The sequence below is a fragment of the Jaminaea rosea genome (genome assembly GCF_003144245.1).
Source record: "Jaminaea rosea strain MCA 5214 unplaced genomic scaffold BDZ90scaffold_3, whole genome shotgun sequence".
NCBI classification, from domain to species: Eukaryota; Fungi; Basidiomycota; class Exobasidiomycetes; order Microstromatales; genus Jaminaea; species Jaminaea rosea.
The window spans coordinates 885,065-904,131 of record NW_020289977.1 but is presented as its reverse complement, the minus strand read 5'-3'; the positions used below and the strand labels follow the sequence as shown (position 1 = coordinate 904,131).

General features: G+C 58.5%; 9 protein-coding genes across 9 annotated transcripts; 5 read left to right on the top strand and 4 right to left on the bottom strand.

Annotated features, from left to right (window-relative positions):
• Positions 1-950: 950 nt before the first annotated feature.
• On the bottom strand, positions 951-3,270 carry BDZ90DRAFT_231049 (hypothetical protein). Its single transcript, XM_025505697.1, has one exon. It carries the CDS (start codon positions 3,226-3,228, stop codon positions 1,117-1,119), a length of 2,112 nt encoding a protein of 703 aa, XP_025363660.1. The 5' UTR covers positions 3,229-3,270; the 3' UTR covers positions 951-1,116.
• Positions 3,271-3,375: 105 nt separating this feature from the next.
• Positions 3,376-3,795, top strand: BDZ90DRAFT_137941 (hypothetical protein). Its single transcript, XM_025503436.1, has one exon. The coding sequence runs from the start codon at positions 3,445-3,447 to the stop codon at positions 3,709-3,711; it is 267 nt and encodes an 88-aa protein (XP_025363659.1). The 5' UTR covers positions 3,376-3,444; the 3' UTR covers positions 3,712-3,795.
• Positions 3,796-5,812: 2,017 nt separating this feature from the next.
• Positions 5,813-7,257, top strand: BDZ90DRAFT_137945 (hypothetical protein). The gene is made up of 2 exons (XM_025503437.1): positions 5,813-6,616; positions 6,697-7,257. The coding sequence occupies exons 1-2, from the start codon at positions 5,968-5,970 to the stop codon at positions 7,158-7,160; spliced, it is 1,113 nt and encodes a 370-aa protein (XP_025363658.1). The 5' UTR covers positions 5,813-5,967; the 3' UTR covers positions 7,161-7,257.
• Positions 7,258-7,550: 293 nt separating this feature from the next.
• Positions 7,551-11,040, top strand: BDZ90DRAFT_278440 (phosphatases II). The gene is made up of 2 exons (XM_025509089.1): positions 7,551-8,161; positions 8,237-11,040. The coding sequence occupies exons 1-2, from the start codon at positions 7,649-7,651 to the stop codon at positions 10,808-10,810; spliced, it is 3,087 nt and encodes a 1,028-aa protein (XP_025363657.1). The 5' UTR covers positions 7,551-7,648; the 3' UTR covers positions 10,811-11,040.
• BDZ90DRAFT_250361 (anthranilate synthase component) lies at positions 10,852-12,641 on the bottom strand. Its single transcript, XM_025507689.1, has 2 exons — positions 12,582-12,641; positions 10,852-12,500 (listed from the first exon to the last, which is right to left on the bottom strand). Exons 1-2 carry the CDS (start codon positions 12,600-12,602, stop codon positions 10,926-10,928), a joined length of 1,596 nt encoding a protein of 531 aa, XP_025363656.1. The 5' UTR covers positions 12,603-12,641; the 3' UTR covers positions 10,852-10,925.
• Positions 12,642-12,854: 213 nt separating this feature from the next.
• On the top strand, positions 12,855-13,843 carry BDZ90DRAFT_259104 (translation initiation factor eIF3 subunit; the record flags this gene model as incomplete). The annotated part of the gene is made up of 2 exons (XM_025508135.1): positions 12,855-12,867; positions 12,942-13,843. The coding sequence occupies 2 exons, from the start codon at positions 12,855-12,857 to the stop codon at positions 13,841-13,843; spliced, it is 915 nt and encodes a 304-aa protein (XP_025363655.1).
• Positions 13,844-13,974: 131 nt separating this feature from the next.
• On the bottom strand, positions 13,975-15,980 carry BDZ90DRAFT_259103 (Josephin-domain-containing protein; the record flags this gene model as incomplete). The annotated part of the gene is made up of 3 exons (XM_025508134.1): positions 13,975-15,361; positions 15,439-15,619; positions 15,698-15,980. 3 exons carry the CDS (start codon positions 15,978-15,980, stop codon positions 13,975-13,977), a joined length of 1,851 nt encoding a protein of 616 aa, XP_025363654.1.
• Positions 15,981-16,430: 450 nt separating this feature from the next.
• Positions 16,431-17,912, top strand: BDZ90DRAFT_250359 (UDP-glucose hexose-1-phosphate uridylyltransferase; the record flags this gene model as incomplete). Its single annotated transcript, XM_025507688.1, has 3 exons — positions 16,431-16,506; positions 16,591-16,791; positions 16,867-17,912. 3 exons carry the CDS (start codon positions 16,431-16,433, stop codon positions 17,766-17,768), a joined length of 1,179 nt encoding a protein of 392 aa, XP_025363653.1. The 3' UTR covers positions 17,769-17,912.
• BDZ90DRAFT_231041 (hypothetical protein) lies at positions 17,790-18,954 on the bottom strand. Its single transcript, XM_025505696.1, has 3 exons — positions 18,665-18,954; positions 18,512-18,582; positions 17,790-18,451 (listed from the first exon to the last, which is right to left on the bottom strand). The coding sequence occupies exons 1-3, from the start codon at positions 18,679-18,681 to the stop codon at positions 17,850-17,852; spliced, it is 690 nt and encodes a 229-aa protein (XP_025363652.1). The 5' UTR covers positions 18,682-18,954; the 3' UTR covers positions 17,790-17,849.
• Positions 18,955-19,067: the final 113 nt, after the last annotated feature.

The following is a 19,067-nucleotide window of genomic DNA, read 5'->3' as shown; positions in this document are numbered from 1 at the left end:
CATCGATCGGCTGGAGTAGGCGAGCAGGCTCGCTCGCAGGCAGGCATGACGGCTGACCTCCTCTGCTGCTATCGACCCGCCCTCGTCACATCATTTCATCTCTATGTGTCCCTGAGCGAAAGCGGCCCTCGCTCCCCCCCGCCAACATCTCTTAATGGATCAAGACGCCGCACTCTGCGCTGCTCTTTCACTTCGGGCGCGGAAGAGAAGAGGAGGCTGAGCTGTGTTGCATCGGCCGGCACACGCCCCTTGCGCGTTTGCGCCTCCTCTTCTTCCAGCGATGGCCTCGAATAGCAACACCAGCTTCAACCCCGCCCTCTCGGTTAGACCTCGAGTGGCAGCCGCGGGGACCACCGAGCCTCGTCAGCCAACTGCCAACCAACTTCATCGTGCAGCGTGCACGACTGACAGGAGAAAGACGAATGAAATGAGATCAGCGGCAAGTAGTGGTGATTAGCGACCGAAGACATCATTCCAGATGACGAACAACTTCGCTCGCTCCTCGATGCTCGCTCGATTTTGGGTAGCCGGGCAAGCTCAAAGACGCACGCTCTTCGATCTCTTCTCGACGATCTGGCGAGGCGGAGCGGAGAGCGGCAGAGCAAACAGAGGCGAGGCGAGCTTCGTCCCGTGCCGCTGATTTCACAGCCGCTGCCGCTCGCACACGCTCGCACACGCTCGCAGCCCGCCGGCAACTCAGACGGCGCTGCGCCCTCGACCTCTTTCGGGGCTTTGCCAAACAGGAATAGCAACACCCGCTGTAGATGATCACCGAGGGGAGCAGGGGGGCGACGTCAATGTCGCGTGGACCAAGGTAGGGGTTTGAGTTGAGACTGGGGACCCGCGCTCCTTGCATGCTGCGATCAGATTGGCGATTGAGGGTGTGTGTAGGTACTGGAGGCGACTTGATGCGCCAGGCGGAAACGCTATCAACCCTAGGCTTCGTGGTAAGTGCGTTCACGATCATCGATATGAGGCTGAATGAGGATCAGAGAGGTCGGAGCACCTGCATTCGCCGCGACTATGACCTTGCTGCATTCTGATTATTATCATCATAATCGTCTAGCATTACGGACCACTCCCCGTGACAACGCCTACCACTCCTCTCGTGATGCTCTATACCCCGAAACTCCTAACAGCAGAAAAGTGAAACGGCCTGCTATGCTTGTTCGGAATGCTCACCACCTCTCCCGTCTCTAGATTGACCGATCGATAGTCCAACATCTCCATCTTATTCCACTTGCCCCTACTCGTTGAACGCAACGAGAGTATCATCTGGAAGGAGTACTTAGGACGGGTACGATCCCGCAGGTCCTCGATGATCACGCGGGCGTCGCCGCGATGCCGAGAGGACTTGAGGGAGGCGAGGATATCCTCATCGTCGGCCGCGCCGTACTGGTCGTCATCGTCGTCGGTGTCGCGGGAGGGGAGCTCCACCCTCCATCTGCCCACCGCGAATCCCTGGTCACTGTTGCCCGCATGCATCTTGCCCACCGTATCCCTTGGTTGGTCCGTCGTGAGCAGCGTTAGAGCCCTACCGTCGGGAAGGAATCGAATTGACCTGTAGAACTCCACCAGGTGAACGACGCGCACCCAGACGTTGTCTACCGACAAACCCTGTCGCGAATAGTGGCAGGCGGCGATGTAGCAGCCGGTCAGTCGGAGGCGAGGGTGGTGGATGAAGGTCAAGCGTGGATTGACCCCCGCAGACGGGGTACTGAGGTGGGAAGGTAGGGGAAGTTGGGGTTCTTGGTACGTCTCGGCGACTATGTATGCCCACAGGTGGCGGGAGCGTGAGGTGAGACGCCATTTCCAGCAGGTACGGGCGAGCATCTCGAGCGATTGCCAGTCTGGACCGGCAAGTACGATGCCGACGCCTATAGGTTGCGAAGGTTTGTTGATGCCGATGTTGCTGGAGGGTTCAGCTTGAGGAGTAGGCGCTGGCTTTGCACCTGGCACTTTCACCGCTGCTGATGCTGATCTCGCCGCCGCCGCATCGCCTACCTCGACCTTTGGCGGCCTGATCCTGGCACCCCGTTTTCCTCGAGGCTCGACTACGCAACGGCAGATGTGAGCAAGAATCTCGTCAGGAAGCTTGGCGATTGGCGGTGGCGGCTGTGTCTCTTGCTCCTGTACAGCTTCTTGATCTTTCTCTAACGATGCGCCTTGCATCTTGTCAGCCAAGTCGTCTTGCCCTGTTTGACCTCCGCCGCCCTTGGAGATTGAGGGCGGCGGGCTGGTGAAGCTGATGGTGGATAGATCGCGACCCTCAACCTCTTCGTTCGTAGCGGCCTTGGAAATGATCTCTGCTAGCTCGTCCCGCTGACCAAGAGCTGCGACGCCTTCCACCTGCTGCTCTTTCGTCTGTCTCCGTGGGCTTGTCGGTGGCTGTTTCGGCATTCCCTTCTGCTCCTTGTCCTTCCCAGGTCGAGCGTCTTGCTGCTTGGCCTCCTTGGCCTCCTTGACCTTGGCCTGCATCTTCTCAATTGCAGCAACTCGCACATCGTCGAAATCAGTCGCTCGCCTGACCATGTCTGCCACCTCTGGACTGGCCAGAAGTGCGTCCCTCTGCCTCTCGGTCGAGACTGAAGCATTGTCATCTGAGTCCGTGTGTCGAAGAAGCGCATATGCTCGCTCGTAGAGGCGATCGGCAGCTGTGTCTAGTCGAAAGGCTTTGCGGTAATGAAAAAGGGCCTCATCGAGGTCTCCCTTCCTTTCATTCTCCACCGCTGTCGCATACGCCTTGACGGCTGCCTTCATCTTGGAGACAGTACCGGCGCTACCCTGAGCAGGCGCATTCTCGCCAACCATCTGCCTTGGAGGTAGCCTGCGCTTTGCTCTTTGGCCCTCTGACTCATTGTTCGCTGCCTCAGCTCTTTCTGCTCGCTCCTGCTCCTCAGCCAGTGCGAGGAGGTGCCTAGTTCTACTTGGTGAATGAGGTCTGGCGTCATCCTCATCCCCCGCGTCATGCTCAGCGACATCTCGGCGAGGTATTGAAGGACCAGCTTGCGCTGACGACGAAGGAGCCTGCGTGGACGGCTCTACCCCCGTCCTGTTTCGCACCTCCTCCCTCCATTGCCGCCTGAATTGGGCGAGCTGATCATTGTCGTCAGCTGTTGCAGGTGTGGCCGTTCGATTCGGCGTCGAGGCAAAGGACGGGCTGTCTACAGCTGGTGTCGCAGCCCTCGACGGCGTCAAGGACGGCGTCGAGCCTCCTGGCGAGCTCATCAGAGGAGAGTGTGGTGGTGAGGAGAAGGCAATCAAGTCATCGTGCGCCACGATGGAGCTGCGAGGCGTCTCGTCTTCCGTCCGAGGTGGAGTCGAGGCATGAGCGGAAAGCGGAGTCGCCCTCTGTCCGTCCGCTCGCCAGGTCAACTTTGCGTCTTCCTGCCATTCATTCTTCTAGTTGGAGCAATGGCGAGATAGCATACAGCCAGCTCGACAATGGCCGCCACTTTCTGGAAGCCTGGTACCGCAAGACCAGGCTCATCGCTCGACCGGGCGACTGAGGCCGAGGACTTTCTCGATGCCGGCGCAGCAGCCTCGCAGGCAGGACCCTCGAGCAGCATTCATGCGCAGAGGCAGCACCTGCCCATCTTCAAGCATAGGAAGGCCATCCTGTATGCCGTGCAGACATTCCCTGTGACCGTCGTGGTAGGACAGACCGGATGCGGCAAGACAACTCGTGAGCAAAGTACCTCTCAGCGATAAGTATCCCGCCTATTCACCACCTCCTCGCCCACCCTCACGCAGAGATCCCTCAATACCTCCTCGAAGCGGGCTGGTCCTCGATAGGCCAGCAAATTGCCATCACCCAACCCAGACGCATCTCAGCTATCTCCGTTGCGTCCAGAGTGGCGAAGGAAGCTGGAGCAGTGCTAGGCGACGAGGTAGGGTATTCCATACGCTTCGAGGACAACTCTCACCCGACGAGGACGAGGATTCGCTTCTTGACCGATGGCTCTCTCTTCATGGAGTGTATGCGGGACCCGCTGCTTAGCAAGTTCAGCGTCATCATGATCGATGAAGCGCATGAAAGGGGGGCCTACAGTGACCTGTTGATGGGCCTGCTCAAAAAGTGAGCCGACGAGGCCGGATGCTCTCAAGGTAGGATTGGCTGACCACGGTTGCTTTCCCCCAGGATCCGTCGACGCCGGCCTGAGCTCCGCATCATCATCTCAAGCGCCACGATAGACGCTCAAAATGTTTTCGACTTCTTCAACGAAGGCGAGCCAGGGCAAGATGGCAAGCCAGCTAAGCCCCTAGCGACCATCCTATCCCTTGAAGGTCGCACATACCCTGTCGAGATCTCTCACCTCTCCCAGCCCTGTGCAGACTACGTCAAGGCCGCCATCGACACAGTCTGGTCCATCCACCTCAACGAAAGCCAGGGCGACATTCTCGTCTTTCTCACCGGTAGAGACGAGATCGATCGCTGCCTCCAGGCTTTGGCGGATCGCACACTGGACCTTCCCCGTGGTTCCCTGCCGCTGCAGCTTCTCCCTCTCCATGCCGGGCTCTCGTCAGAGGAGCAAGTGGCCATCTTCACGCCTACACCTAGAGGCTCCAGGAAATGCGTCGTTGCAACAAACATCGCCGAGGCGAGCGTGACGATCGATGGAATCCGCTTTGTGGTCGACTGCGGCTTCGTCAAGATGCGCCTCTTCAATCCGGCGACGAGCATGGACATCTTGTCCTCGGTACCCATCTCAGAAGCATCAGCAATACAGCGTGCAGGCAGAGCAGGTCGCACCTCTTCCGGGAAATGCCTACGCCTCTGGCCCGCCTCGGTCAAGCTTGTCCCAAACACTCCCGCCGAAGTAGCCCGCGTAGACATTACCCCCTATGTGCTCCGCCTCAAAGCCCTAGGCATAGACAATCTCTCCCGTTTCGACTACCTACCCCCTGCGCCACCGAGCGGAATGATGGTCCGCGCCCTTGAGTTCCTCTCAGCCCTCGGTGCCCTAGACGAGTGGGGTCGTTTCACTCCGCTGGGCGAGCAAATGTCAGAAATGCCCATTGAGCCCATGATGGCTCGAGCGTTGCTCGCATCGAAAGACTTACGCTGCACAAGCGAGATGTTGAGTATCGCAGCTGTGCTCTCCGTCAGCAATCCTTTCATTATACCGGACGAGGGCCGGTCAAAAGCTGGAGCAGAGGGCGAGCTGGAACGGCGCAAATTCACCGCAGAAGAGGGGGACGCCCTTACCCTCTTGAACGTGTTCAATTCCTTTGTGAATCCGCGCGTGGGCAAGCAGTCCAGCCGGTGGTGTGGGAACCATCGATTGAACTTCAAGGCGCTCTCCCGTGCTGTTGCAATCAGGGCGCAGCTGCAGCGCTACATGCTTCGCTTCGGCATCGACCCACACATCAGCTGCGAAGGCGACGCAGTGCGGCTGAGAAGGTGTATGGTCATGGGATTCTTCAAAAATGCGTCGAGGAGGACGGGAAATGGAGAGTGGAGGAGCGTGAGAGGGGGAGCGTTGTTGCATATACATCCGTCGTCGGTGCTCTTCAACCGGGAGACGAAGGGGAGATGGGTGGTGTATTCGGAGGTGGTACAGACTACGAAAAGCTTCATGCGCGACGTCACGGTGATCGAGAGGGTGAGTTGACGCGACAGCTGGGAATGACGTTCGCAAGATGCTGATCGTAAGTTTCGCACGTCGTTCGCTACCAGGACTGGCTACCCGAGTTGGCGTAAGTACCGCTACCACGCCTGCCCCCCCCCCCCCCCCCCCAGTGGAGCATTCGTCTAACCCCGCCCTCTCCTACTTCATTGCAGGTCGCACTTCTACAAACTATCGGAGGCAAAGCTCCCTGCGCATTGATCCATTACGGGCCGTCGCTCATGCCGCCGCCAGCCGTTTGCGCTTGGGCCTCTCACCGAAGACGGCTCGGCGGCTCGTGCCTTTCGACCTCGATCTGCCACCAAACACCTCGTGCCCCATCTCACGCTCCTTTTCGATGATGCTGTCTGATCGACTTTTAGTTGCTGCCATCGCACTCGTCGTCGCTTCCCTCTTCGCGCGCGGTCTCGGCACCCACTCGCCAGTCGAGCACCTTCCCCGTCACCACCACCAACCAAGCCCGCAGCCTCGTGCTCCCTCTCATCCCACGAGCAGCTACACCCTCTCCTTCTCTCTCTCCACTGTGACCGACTTCCTGTCCTTCTTCGACTTTGCCGCAGTCGCAGACCCTTCGGGCGGAGTGGTCGAATACGTCAACCAGTCCGAAGCCAAGCGGCTCCATCTCTACGGTCCTGGGCAAGATGGGAGCGGATTTCGCTTCTCTGCAGACCTCACCGAGTCCAACATCACCGGACCCGGTCGAAAGTCTCTACGTTTCGTGAGCAAAAAGACTTACGGTGACGGTTTGTATATATTCCAAGTCCGTAAAGGCCCCGCTGGTTGCGGTGTGTGGCCTGCCCTTTGGACGGTGATCGAGAAGGATTGGCCGCTACATGGAGAGATAGATGTGCTTGAGTGGTCGAATGGGAGAAGGAGGTTCAATAGTCCCAATCTACATACGGGGCAAAACTGTACCATGCCTGGTGATCAGGGGGGGAAGTACTACTCCGGACGATCGCAGGGGATACTGGATTGTGATTCGATTAGTGGGCATATCGGGGAGCTCAGTAGCGTTCGGTTCAGTAGCTGACGATCCTCCTCTCCCTCCCTTCAACGTCGCGCTTAGACGGCAAGAACGGCAACATAGCCTGCGGCATCGACTCAGTCTCCTCTCCCCTCTCTTCTGGGGTAGCCCACAATGCTAATGGCGGAGGTTACAACGTTATGCATCGTACCTCCTCTGCAATTACGCACTGGTTCTTCACAGAATGCTCAGCTCCTACCATCATTACCAATCCGCCCTCCCATCTTCCCGCTGGATGGGAGGAAAGCCTAGGCAAGCCAGACGCCCGCTTTCCCTCTTCCAAGAGCTGCGATCTGGCGGCCAAGTTGAACGAGCCACACAATGTGATCATGAACATCGACTTTTGCGGCCTTGCTCAAGGCTACTGGGAAGAAGAGGGTTGCCTTGCCGTCGCGCCCGACTGCTACAGTTGGGCCAAGACGCCTGATGCGACGAGGTACTACAGGTTAGAGGGGCAAAGTGTTGACTTTGATATTGCAAGGTTCAGCTATTACAAGATGGAATGAGGGAGAGGCTATGTGGGTTGGCAAGATTGATCTCCGGACCTTATCAGCCGCAGAAGCCACGGATGAGGAAGGCTGATGCGGTTATGAGGATCCGTTGGAGGTGAGGGGGGCCGGGGAGTAGAGGAGCGGTTGCGAGGGAGGAGATGCGAGGCCGAGCGTTGTACGCTACAGTCTCAAGTCGAAGCGCTCACTTTCAAAAACAATGCATGCTTGATCTATCCTCAGGACGAAAAAGGTGACGTCCTATTGGAAACGAACAGTGAGGAGCGAAGAGGAGAAGAGGGATCGCGCCTCCACCGCGGACCGACTCGAGTGGGGTCTCGAGTGGCTCCGGTCAGTCGACTGAGCCCCTGCTGGCTCGAGCGCATCGTCCTGTGTTGCTTTCCACCACTCGACCCTTCAAGCTACTCTTGATGACCTAGACAGCGTCCTCATCGCAGCAGCCTCCTTCATCTCCGAGCATATCTTCGACGAGCTCACTCGCTGCAATGGATCGCAGAAAGCAGCTGAGGGTGGACAATGTCCTTCTGCAGCGAGGAAGTGACTGTCGTCGTGGCATCTTGGACATCACCCAGCATCACCTCGTCTTCAAAGCCCAGGGTGCAGAGCAGCAACGGATCCCATATGCTCTCCTTGCCCTCGTGACTCGTCAAGCTTCACTCCTTGTCTCGCCCTCTGCATCGATCAGCAGCAACGCTGTCCCCTCTGCTGCTGGCCCATCAAGGCCAGCCAGGATCTACCCATTACAGCTGCGCTTCAGGACGTTTGACGCCGCCTCGTTAGGCTTTGACAGTGAGGCAAGGGCTAGCGAAGTCTTCGAGGCCCTCAAGGTCAGAGTGAGCGTAGCTACACTGGACGACCTCTACGCCTTCCACTACAGACCGGAGAAGGGACCTCAGGGAGGATGGCAGATCTATGACTTCAAGCAGGAGTTCGCAAGGCAGGGCCTGGGAAAGCGTACAAAGGCTTGGCGCTTCACTGATGTCAATGCACAATATCAAGTGAGTGGGTGGTGGGGGATCATTCCTTTCTCCACATGCTGATCATTCTCCTCGCCCCTCGCCCCTCCTTCGCAGTTCTGTCCCACCTATCCATCCAACCTCGCCATTCCCACCCGCATAAGTGATGCCACTCTACAGTACGCAGCAAAATATCGCTCCAAGGCGCGCATCCCTGCCCTCAGCTACCTACATTGGGCCAATAATGGCTCCATCACACGCTGCGCCCAGCCTCTTCCAGGGCTCAAGCAGGCACGCTCCGTACAAGACGAGAAGGTCGTTGAGGCCATCTTCACCTCGCACCTCTACGTCGACGCCGCTACGGGCGGCGCAGGCGGCGGCTCGGGAGTCAATGGTAGCGCTCAAATCAATGGCGCAGGCGGGCCAGTGGTGTACGGAGCGACCACCACGAACATCATCATTGACGCACGGCCCACAACGAATGCTGTAGCCACATATGCTCGAGGCGGAGGGACGGAGAACATGGACCACTATCGCGGCTGCAAAAAGGCTTACATGGGTATCGAGAACATTCACGTCATGCGGGATAGCATCAATCGTGTCGTCGAGGCACTAAGGGCTGCCGACGAGCCGGTGACATTCGGCCTCGACGTGGGTCAGGTACACGTTGATTCGACAGCTTCCGTTGACAACGACGGCGTCTCGGTGTCGCAAGACATGAGTCGCTCGACATCTGCATCTTCATCTACCCAGCCTCGTCGACCCCACGCCCAGCCTTTGGACATCTCCCTCCTCAAACGCAGCAACTGGCTTCGGCACATCTCAACACTCCTAGATGCCTCGACCCTCATTACCCGCAATATTCACATCGCCTCCTCGCATTGCCTTATCCATTGCTCAGACGGCTGGGACAGAACCTCTCAGCTCTCTGCCCTTGCGCAGGTGTGCCTCGATCCCTACTACCGAACGATGAAAGGTTTCGCTGTCCTAGTGGAAAAGGACTGGCTGGCCTTTGGGCACAGATTCGGGGACCGATGTGGGCATGGTGGGTCGGACAAGAACTTTGTTGTCAATACGCGCGGGGACGTGAATGGAGCAGGGATGGGTGGGGCGTACGATGAGGAAGAGGGAGAAGAAGGCCTCGGAGCCGCATCAGAGCCTGCCGGTACGGGGGCAGGAGGAGGAGCTCAAGCGGCCGCGAACGCCTTCTGGGGCTTCACCAAGCAGCTCACCTCTGGCATTGGGGGCGGCTCCGCTCCCTCTCCCTCTCACGGAGCCAACGGCACATCGCCCTACACACTGCACCATAACATTAAAGAGACCAGTCCTGTCTTCACGCAATTCCTGGATTGCGTATGGCAGATCTACCGACAATTCCCCAATCGCTTCGAGTTCACGGACTCTTGGCTCGTCGAGCTGCATAGGGAGATGTACGAGTGTCGTTTCGGTACCTTTCTCGCAAACTGCGAGGTGGAGCGAAGGATCAAGGGACTCGGGCAAGAGAAGTCCTTGGTGGAGACGACGACCTCTGTTTGGGATCACTTGCTCTCTGAAGAGAGCAGAGAAAGATTCAAGAACCAGGCGTACGACCCCGCGCTGGACGACCCCAAGGGTAACAGTGCCTCCTCATCACAGTCTGTACCAGACATGGGCGTCCTTCTCCCTCAGTCTAGCCCAGCCTACATCCGCTGGTGGCCCGGTCTCTTTGGCGCCCGTGTCGAAGAAGCGAACGCGGCTCTTGACTTTGAGGAGTCGGAACGACAGAGGCGCAAAGCGGAGAAGGCTCGATGGGAGCAGGAGAGGCTTGCGAAGAAAGAAGCGGAGCTGCAGCTTGCGAGAGAGCGGGAGGAAGCCGAGAGGAGAGTGAGAGAGATCGGACTGGAGGATCAGGCTGGGCTCCCGAGCATGGGAGACAGGGCAGCCGGCGGAAGCAGCACCGTGGAAAGCGGCGTAGCCGGCGGGACTGTGGACCTCGTGACCGCTTCGGGTCTGCAGAGGCAGCAACAGCATCCGCAGCATCAGCAGGGCAGCGCAGACGGTCTTCCGCTCTCCTATCAAGCGAGAACGCCCAAGCCGCGTCCACCTTCATCAGCACAACAAGACCCTCAGTATCAACAGGCGCCAGGAGATGCGGCTGCTGCTGCTGCTCTGCGCTTCAAGTCCTGGGCGATGGGCGGCTGGGATAGGTTCCAGGGGGCAATGGCTGGCGCCCTGCCTGCGAGTCCGCCAGTGACCGCGCACGATGACGATGGTACGGCGGCGTGGGGCGCCCCAGCGTTGGCTTCAGCGCCGCGGCAACAACAGCAGCATCAGCCTCAGCAGCGGCATCAGCAGCATTATGGCAGCGAGGCTGCGAATCCGTGGGCGGATGACGAGGGCAAGGCTCTTCCAACTGCTCCTCCTCAGCAGCAGCAACGTCATTCAGCGCGGCAGACGTACAGCCAACCTGCCCCATCAAAGCCTCCAGCTTCCTCACCATCTGCGGCGAATCCCTGGCGAGACTCGTCTACGTCAAAGTCAAGACCGCCGCCAGGTTCATCGCTCGCCAACTCGCTCGAGGGACTGTCGACGCCCGGGCGCGAGGATGCAAGAGGAGGAGGGCGCGATGCGAAAGGGACGACTGAAGGGCAAGGAGATGTTAAGCCGGCGTCGGCGCAAGCCTCTGATCCTTTGGGCGTAGGGCCTTTGTGATGCGTAGCAGTAGCGCCCGCCGTTCCGCTACAGTCATTCTTCGAGCATGGCATGCGACAGTGTAATAATAATCGCCCTCTCTCATTGATATACCACATCCCTGTGCCACTCTGACTCATCTCGCCTCGCCCTTGGCCCCCTCCAACCTCTGAAGTCTCAGGTAATGTTCCTCAGCTTGCTGCAGTGTCCTGACATTAGCCCCCAACTTATTGATCGTCTCCATGTATTCCTCCTCTTCCACCGAATCGTACACGATGCCGCCTCCAGCTTGAAGGTAGCACGTCCCGCCCTTGAACAACATCGTTCGAATGGCGATGCAGACATCCAGCTCCTTCTCAGCAAAATCGATGTGACCCACCGCTCCGGCATAGACGCCTCGCTTCTCCTGCTCCAACTCGGCGACCAGCTCAATTGCCCGAACTTTCGGTGCACCACTGACCGTTCCCGCGGGAAAGATGGATCGGAGTGCATCGAACCTGCTCTTACCCTCTCGCAACAGTCCCGTAATACGTGACGTGAGGTGAATGACGTGCGAGAAACGCTCCAACTGCATGAAGCTTTCCACTTGCGTCGTCCTTGGGTCACATACGCGGCTGATGTCGTTACGGGCCAGGTCGACTAGCATGACATGCTCTGCCTTGTCCTTTTCGCTTTCGAGCAACTCCTTGCCCCTCGCTGCATCCTCGCTCGCATCAGCCCCGCGCTTGACCGTCCCGGCGATGGCATGGACGGAGACTTTGTTGTCTTCGATCTTGCAGAGCGTCTCGGGTGAGGCGCCGACCAGCTGACAGTCAGCTCCGCAGTCTACGTAGAACATGTACGGGCTTGGGTTCACTTGGCGAAGGTGACGATAGACGTTGAACGGGTGGAGCTCTGTGCGTTTTGCGAGGCGTTGCGAGGGCACGGCTTGGATGACCTCGCCGGAGGTGATGTGCTTGCGGAGCGAGGTGACGAATCCTTCGTAACCTGCTTTGCCTACATTGGAGACGGCTTCGTGTCCGCCGACTATTGTTGGCTGCTTGGGTAGGGGTACGGAGGATGAGGTGGAAGTGATCGTCTCGAGAAGGTTGCGCACTCGCTGGGCTGCTTCGTGGTAGAGGCTTGCAACGAGGGAGGGCGTGGGCGAGGAGCCTGATGCGGCAGAGGCCGGTGTGGAAGGAAGAATGACGTGGGCGACGCATTTGATGGACTGGTAGATGTGGTCAAAGATGACCAGCTGGTCACAGAACATGAAGACTGCTTCTGGGATCCCCAAGGGATCCTTCAGGTCGCGCCGTGTCTTTGGCTCAAAGTGCTGCACGCAGTCGTAGCTCAGGTAACCCATTGCGCCTCCCGTGAACTTGGGCAGCCCAGGCAAGTCGACGTACTTGATGTGGGACAACTCCCCTTCTACTGCCTTGAGTGGGTCGCCGCTCACATCGCAGCCGGAGGAACCGCAGCGCAGTACTTTGTAAGGGTTGGCGCCAAGGAAGGAGTAGCGGCCAATCTTTTCTACTCCCACGACCGACTCGCAGAGGAAGCTCGGCCTGCCTAGCGGGGCTCCATCTGTCAGGCGCAGATAGGCCATGACGGGTGTGAGAAGATCGGCGGGAATGCTGACATAGATGGGTACGGTATTGCCTCGAGGCGGGGAAGAGGAACCTGATCCCAGGAGGAGGTTCGTCACCTCCTCGAGAGAAGGAGATAGGGACTGCCAGTGCGGGGGATGAGGACATGATATGGGAGGTCAGTTTTTGTGCGCCACTTGATTGCGTAGCGTTCTAATAATCACCTCATCAGCATATGCTGCCATCTTGGTAAGCGCAATGATGGCGAGGAGGCTCAAGAAGCCAGGGCAATCAGAGTCACCCGCCCACCTTGCAACGACTCACTCGACGGCCGGACCAACGTCCTACGCCCGCACGACTCGATCGTCTCCGCGGCTCTTCTCTGCCCGCTTCTCCGAGAAGGTCGTGTCGTGCGGCTCCCTTCCGGCCGGCCTGGCGTGGTGCAGCCCTTTCCATTCTACCACTCAATCAATCAGATCCAACTTCATATTCACATCATGAGCGACTGGGGTGAGCAGGCAACGCGAAGCTGTAGCTGTGGGCGATCAGCATCACTAACAGCAACCCACTATTCGCCTACGCAGACGCATCCTCAGGAGACGAAGCCCCAAAGAAGTCGGTCCCCCTCACTTCGAACCGCAGAGGCAAATTCGATGACGAAGATGTAGAAGACGACGTCAAAGATGACTGGGGAGCCTCCTCCGAAGACGAAGCACCCAAGCCATCTGCTTCCACCGCAGCTGCCGCTCCTGCCAAGAAGAAGATGTCATTCAAGCAAAAAGTAGCAGAGAAGGAGGCAGCAGAGCGCAGACGAATGGAGCTGGGTCTGGCGCACGGACAGGATAAGGAGGAGATCGACGTTCTCGAGTACGACCCCATCGCAGCTAGGAGGGCGGAGAGAGCTGCGCAAATTAGAGCTGATGTGGGCAACGCCGCGGATCTGCTGGGCGTGGCAGATATCGGCGACGACGATGGGGACTTCGACGATATACCAAAGCCGGCGGCCAAGCCAAAGGCAGCTCCTGGCTCCTCCTCGTCAGCAGCCACAGGACCACTTCCCAGCTGGGCGACGGCTTCCACTCCGCGCACAAAGACCGAATGGGAATCTCTGGCCGCATCCCTCTATTCCTCTACCCTCAAGACTCACGCAGCAAAGGACGCAGGAGGCTTTGCCAAGCACTTTGTTCCCGCCTTGACCAAGCATCTCACCACCTCGATGCGCGACGTGGATGTGCGCAAGCTCTCTACCAGCGTCAAGGGGTGGGCGGAAGAGAAGACCGCGGCTGAGCAGGCTGCTAGAAGGGCTGGAGGGAACATGGGAGGACCGGCAGGCAGCAGAGCCGCTGCAGCTGCTGCGACGGCCGGAGGAGCCAAGCCTAAGACGGTGGGGACGTCGAGTGCGAAGAACACCACAGACCTCAAGTCGTACGGAGATGAGGCGCTCGATGACGCTGATGCATACGATGAGGACCTCGACTTCATGTAGGCGGGAGATTGCGAGGGCGACTGGTCTTCGAGCTTCCTGCATGTTATTATCTCGATAGATTGCCTGTGAAGCTGAAGAATTTGTGAGGCTAGATGCCTGTCTATCTATGGTCGTCGTCTCGATGTTTGCGCCTACCCGCCGAAGCGAGCAAGGCGCATCTTCCTCAGCTCCTCCGGGCTCAAGGCAGCAGCAGCGGGCGATTGGCCTCCAGCGGCCTCGCCATTCTTGGCTACGCCTTCCCCTTCTTCGTCCTCATCCTCGTCACTATCGCTGTCATCGTCGCGCTTCGCCTTCTTCTCCGGTTCAGGCTCAGGCGTGAACTCTCCCCTGGCATGTCGCTCCTCCCTCTCCCTTTCCTCACGCTCCTTGCGCTTAGCATCCTCCCTCATCTTGGCGATTCGCCCAACGTCAGCCGGAGTAGGGCTGCGTCTGCCCAGGTCATGCCGACTGCCTCCGGCCGCTGCTCCGGCACTGCCATTACGGATCTGCTCGAAGAGTCGCGCCTGCTCCTCTGCGTCCTCGCCTGCCATCCAATCGTCTCCCAGCGCTTCTCCGCTCCCACCTGCTCCACTACCGCCCGCAGCGCCATACTCGTACGCCATGCTTGCCGCAAGTGCCCGCTGAAGCTCCGCATCCTCATCATCATAGTCACGATTGTCCCTCATAGACCCAAACGCCTGCGCAGCTGCGGTAAATTGCTGATGGAGCTCCTCTTCGCGTCGATCGCGGGCTGCGAGAGTGGAGTCGTCGTAGTCATCGTCGTCTAGCTCTTCGTCGTCTTCGTCGCCAATTTCAATCGGCGCTCCTCGGTCACCCGAGGGACGTTGGCGGGCTGGAGCGTCAGGTGCTCTGCCAATCCCTGGTGCGTTCGCTGGTGTGGCTAGGGCTGCAGAGGGTAGTATGGCGAAGTCGTCACCGTCATCGTCGATCCCTTGAACCAATTGGTCACGCAGTGCTGGGTTGAGAAAGGGGGAGCGTGACGGGCGAGCCTCGCCTTCAGCGCCATCATCCCGCGAGTCGTCCTCTAGGTCGATAGCCGTGTCCCTTGTTCCTCCCTGACGACTGCTGGAAGCTGCTACAGCTGATCGACCCAGGCTGGCCCGAACCGCCTCTTCGATACCTTCGTCCGTCTGCCTCCGGCTCTTCTTGCGTTTGCCCTCGTTTGAGCTGCCAGGGCGAGCATTGCGGCTGCCAGAAGGGGTAGAGACTCCCGCCCCAGTAGCGCTTGCGGAAGAATCCGCCGGACGACTCGAGCTCGCCAAGCTAGCCTGAATAGCCTGCATCATGTCCGCATCCTCGCCGCCCGACCCAACAGCAGCTGCGACAGCATCGTCAGCTGCCTGGTCGGCTGAAGAGCCGCGGAACTGATTGATGAGAGCTTGTTGAGAAGACTCGTCCTCTGATGTAGGACGAGCGACGAAGACTGAGTAGCCTTCACGCTGGGCTTGGTCTAGAAGGGCGCCAAGGTAGCCACTCCCTACCCAGGTCGGGGAGTCGAGGAAGGAGTTGAGATTGAACCTGTGGCGGACGGCGATCAGACAAGACGTCAGTCTAGCAATTCCAGGCTTCGAAGAGTACTGGCATCTTGTGCTCACCAGATGTCGCCGGCAGTACCGAAGCTACGGAATGTGAACCAGTGGCTCTCGAGGTTGAGGACAAAGGCGAGCTGGTCCTCTGGCTTGCTGTGCAAGTGACGCATATCCTGAGCTGCCCATCGTCGCAGCGAGAGGCCCCAGACCTGAAGCGCTGTCTCTACGACTCCCACTGAGAAGAAACCTGGAGGCGGGGGTAAGGTATCGAGGTCAGTGAGGGTGCTTCCCCATTACCCATTATTGATTCCTGCCGCCGACTCACCCGTCTCGTCCGCATTTCTAGCCTGCTGCTCCCGGTCTCCCCATTGCACATCGTCCATATCCAGATGACCCCTCTCCACGTCATCGAGCTGCTTAGCGATATCCGCAAGCTGGGCCGCATCGAAATAGTGCCCCTGTAGCAAGTTGTTGAGGCAATGCTGAGCACAGAGCATAGAGCCCTGCTCTTGACGCTCGTGCACGATAGCGGCCTTGATCACGTCGCGCTGCTGAGCTGAGGCCGAGGCCGAAGCAGAAGGTCTGCCGCCCCCTCTGGCGGTTGACATCGTGGTGAGAAGCGGGCCTTGGTAGCGATGAGGATGAAGAGTGGGAGCAAAAGAAAGCTCGTGTCAAGACGCGGCCACCTTTCCATTTGTGAGCCGCACAGGCCACGCAAGCCAAGCCACGTGGTGCGCGCTTCTCGGCCTCGGCGATATCGCCGCCGACCTGGGAGATGGCGAGGAGGCAGGGAGGCGTCCACATTGGACTTTCTGGTCGCCAAGACAATGTCCAGACACATCTGCAACACTGTAGGATAATCCATGCTGTCGAAAAACCTGCCAATGTTTTTGCGCTGAGCCCCAGCCTGAAGGTTTGGATTCCGGCGGCGAGGAGACTTGATGCAGGCTCGCCGATTGTGGAGCAGACGTGGTGTCGTGCGCGAAGATCTCCGGTGCCCCGCGGCGTCTTCTTGAGCTCTTTCTCACTTTTCTCGAACATCCCCTCATTATCTCACAATGTCAGCCTTCGACCCAACAGAGCATACACATAGGCGATGGAACCCGCTCACAGAGTCATGGGTTCTCTGCTCGCGTGAGTGGAGGAATCAATGCCGTTGAATGGGCCATGATCAGCTTCTGACTCGCTCGACATCACTCTAACGTCCGCCGCACGCAGCGCATCGCACCAAGCGTCCGTGGCAAGGAGCTCAGGAGTCAGCAGAGGTACCGCAGCTTCCCGAGTACGACCTCAAGTGCTATCTCTGTCCAGGCAACGAGCGAGCGACGGGTGGTAAGACGGACAAGTACGAGTCGACGTACGTTTTTGAGAATGACTTTGCGGCATTGAAGCCAGAAGAGGCCAAGGCCGGAGAAGATGGTCAGTTGCGCTAAATGAGCTAACGATCCAGGTAGACAATGGGAAGCTCAACGTAATCTCGCACTCTGCGAACAGTCACCAATCCACACCCGCTCATCAAGCTCCAACCAGCGCGCGGGAAATGCTTCGTCATCTGCTTTAATCCAGCGCACAACCTCACCATCGCCCAACTCACCACGCCCCCCTATAGCGCCTCATCCCACATTGTGCCCATCATCAAGGTATGGCAAGACGTATACGGCAGAATCCCGCGCGAAAACCCCTTCGTCTCGTACGTCCAGATCTTCGAGAACAAGGGCGCCAGCATGGGCTGCTCCAACCCTCATCCTCACGGACAGGTCTGGTCGCTCGATTATGTGCCCGAAGAACCAGCAAAGGCCCTGCGAAGTCAGTACCGTTATTCACAAGAGCAGACGCATGTCCAGGCTGGGGAGCCAAAGAGCAAGACAGGTAGACCGAGCTTGCTGCTCTCTTACGCTCATTGGGAGATGCAGCAGCCCGACTCGCCGAGACTGGTGGCCAGTAACGAAGACTGGATTGCCGTAGTCCCATACTGGGCCGTTTGGCCTTTCGAGGTCCTGGTCCTGCCGCGTAATACGCACCTGAATCACATCCTCGACTTCAGTCCCGCGCAAGTCCAGTCCTTTGCAGCTATCATGGGCGAGGTGACGCTGCGTTACGACAATCTCTTCGAGTGCTCCTTCCCGTACTCCATGGGACTGCATCAACGCCCTATCCCGCCTCGCGCTTCGGATCTCACCGCAGCACAAAAGCAAGAAGAGAGCGAATGGGATGAAGCGCAGTTTCATGTTCACTTCTACCCTCCGCTGCTCCGGAGTAAGACGGTCAGGAAGTTCTTGGTGGGCTTCGAGATGCTGGGAGAGCCACAAAGGGATCTTACGCCGGAGCAGGCGGCGAAGAGGTTGAGAGACGTTGATGCGAGCCAGCATTACACGGCTCAGCTGCTCAAGAAGTAGATGCGAGCATCGCTTAGTGCGGGGTCTTGTATGGTATTGGATTGCTGAATGTAGTCAGACGTGATCCCTGCTTGTCTTCTGTCATTTGTCGGCCGGCTTCTCGCCCCTCTTCCACATCCACACCGCATCGTCCCCGAACCAAGCCTTCTTCGCAACGTGGAATTGCGCTCCCTCTTCCACCTCTTCCTGCCCATCCCTCGGAGCAACAGACTCTTTCCCTGTCTTGACTACCACGTCCTGCCATCGAGGCGACTTGTATCCCGTAGCGTCTGAGCCTGCAAAGTTGGGCGAGACGGTAATGACCAGCGAGTCAATGAGGCCTCCTGCCCTTCCGTCACCGTCGGAGCGAGAAGAGGATGTGAGGAGAGTCTCAATGACTCTCGCGCCTCCTTCGACCATCAGACGTTGTACTTTCAGCCCACCCTTGCCGAGCGCTTCAAGTATATTGTCCCAGTCCAAAGTGCGCAGAGCGATAAGTTGGGCGCCTGCGGCTTCGAGGTCCACGCGGGGATGCTTCTGATCTTGACCTTCGCAGCCTTCACTGTGGAGTATCACGGGCTGGCGGCCGAGTCCCTGCTGATAATTAGTGAGAAGACGACAGCCAGCTGGCGTGCGAAGGTGCGTGTCTAGGATGATGGGGCGCGGTTGCTGCGCCGGAGCTGGTGGATTGGGCAGCAGGCGGGCTGCCAGTACACAGCGTGATCAGTCTTGGTCATGTCTTGTGCGCTTCGTCGTATGCTCACCGTTAAGGCGTGGATTGTCGTTTATCACCGTGCCTACGCCAACGAGGATCGCGTCATGGACAGTGCGAAGGCTGGGCGGAATACGATCCAGCCTGATCAGCACTTCTGTGCAAACACGGCGGTCACCATCTTCCCTGTGCTTTCTCTGCTCACTAGTGCGTCATGGCCATACTCTCATCCCCACTGAGCCGCAACTGCCTGCCTTTCTTGCCTGCGATATACCCGTCGATAGTCTGAGCAAACGTCAGCGTGACTTGTGGCCGCTGAGGCTGATCAAGATCTCTTCCTCTTGCATTGTCGCTAATGAACAGTCCAGAGAGGAAGTTCACTGACTCCTCGTATCTGTTCAGCGTTTGTTGCGCTTGCTCCTCACTTGTACTTGTCGATGCTTGCGTTGCCATGGTCCTCTGGTCTTCTCGAGGGTGGGTTGGCGTCCAGCCGTGTGCTTCCTTGGCCGCTCCGCTCCCTCGGCCACCGCTTTGGCCGCTCCCGTGACCCGTCCGTCAGCCGGTCCATCGGTCTCGACCTCGACTCTAGCGCAGGGTCCAAGTGAAAC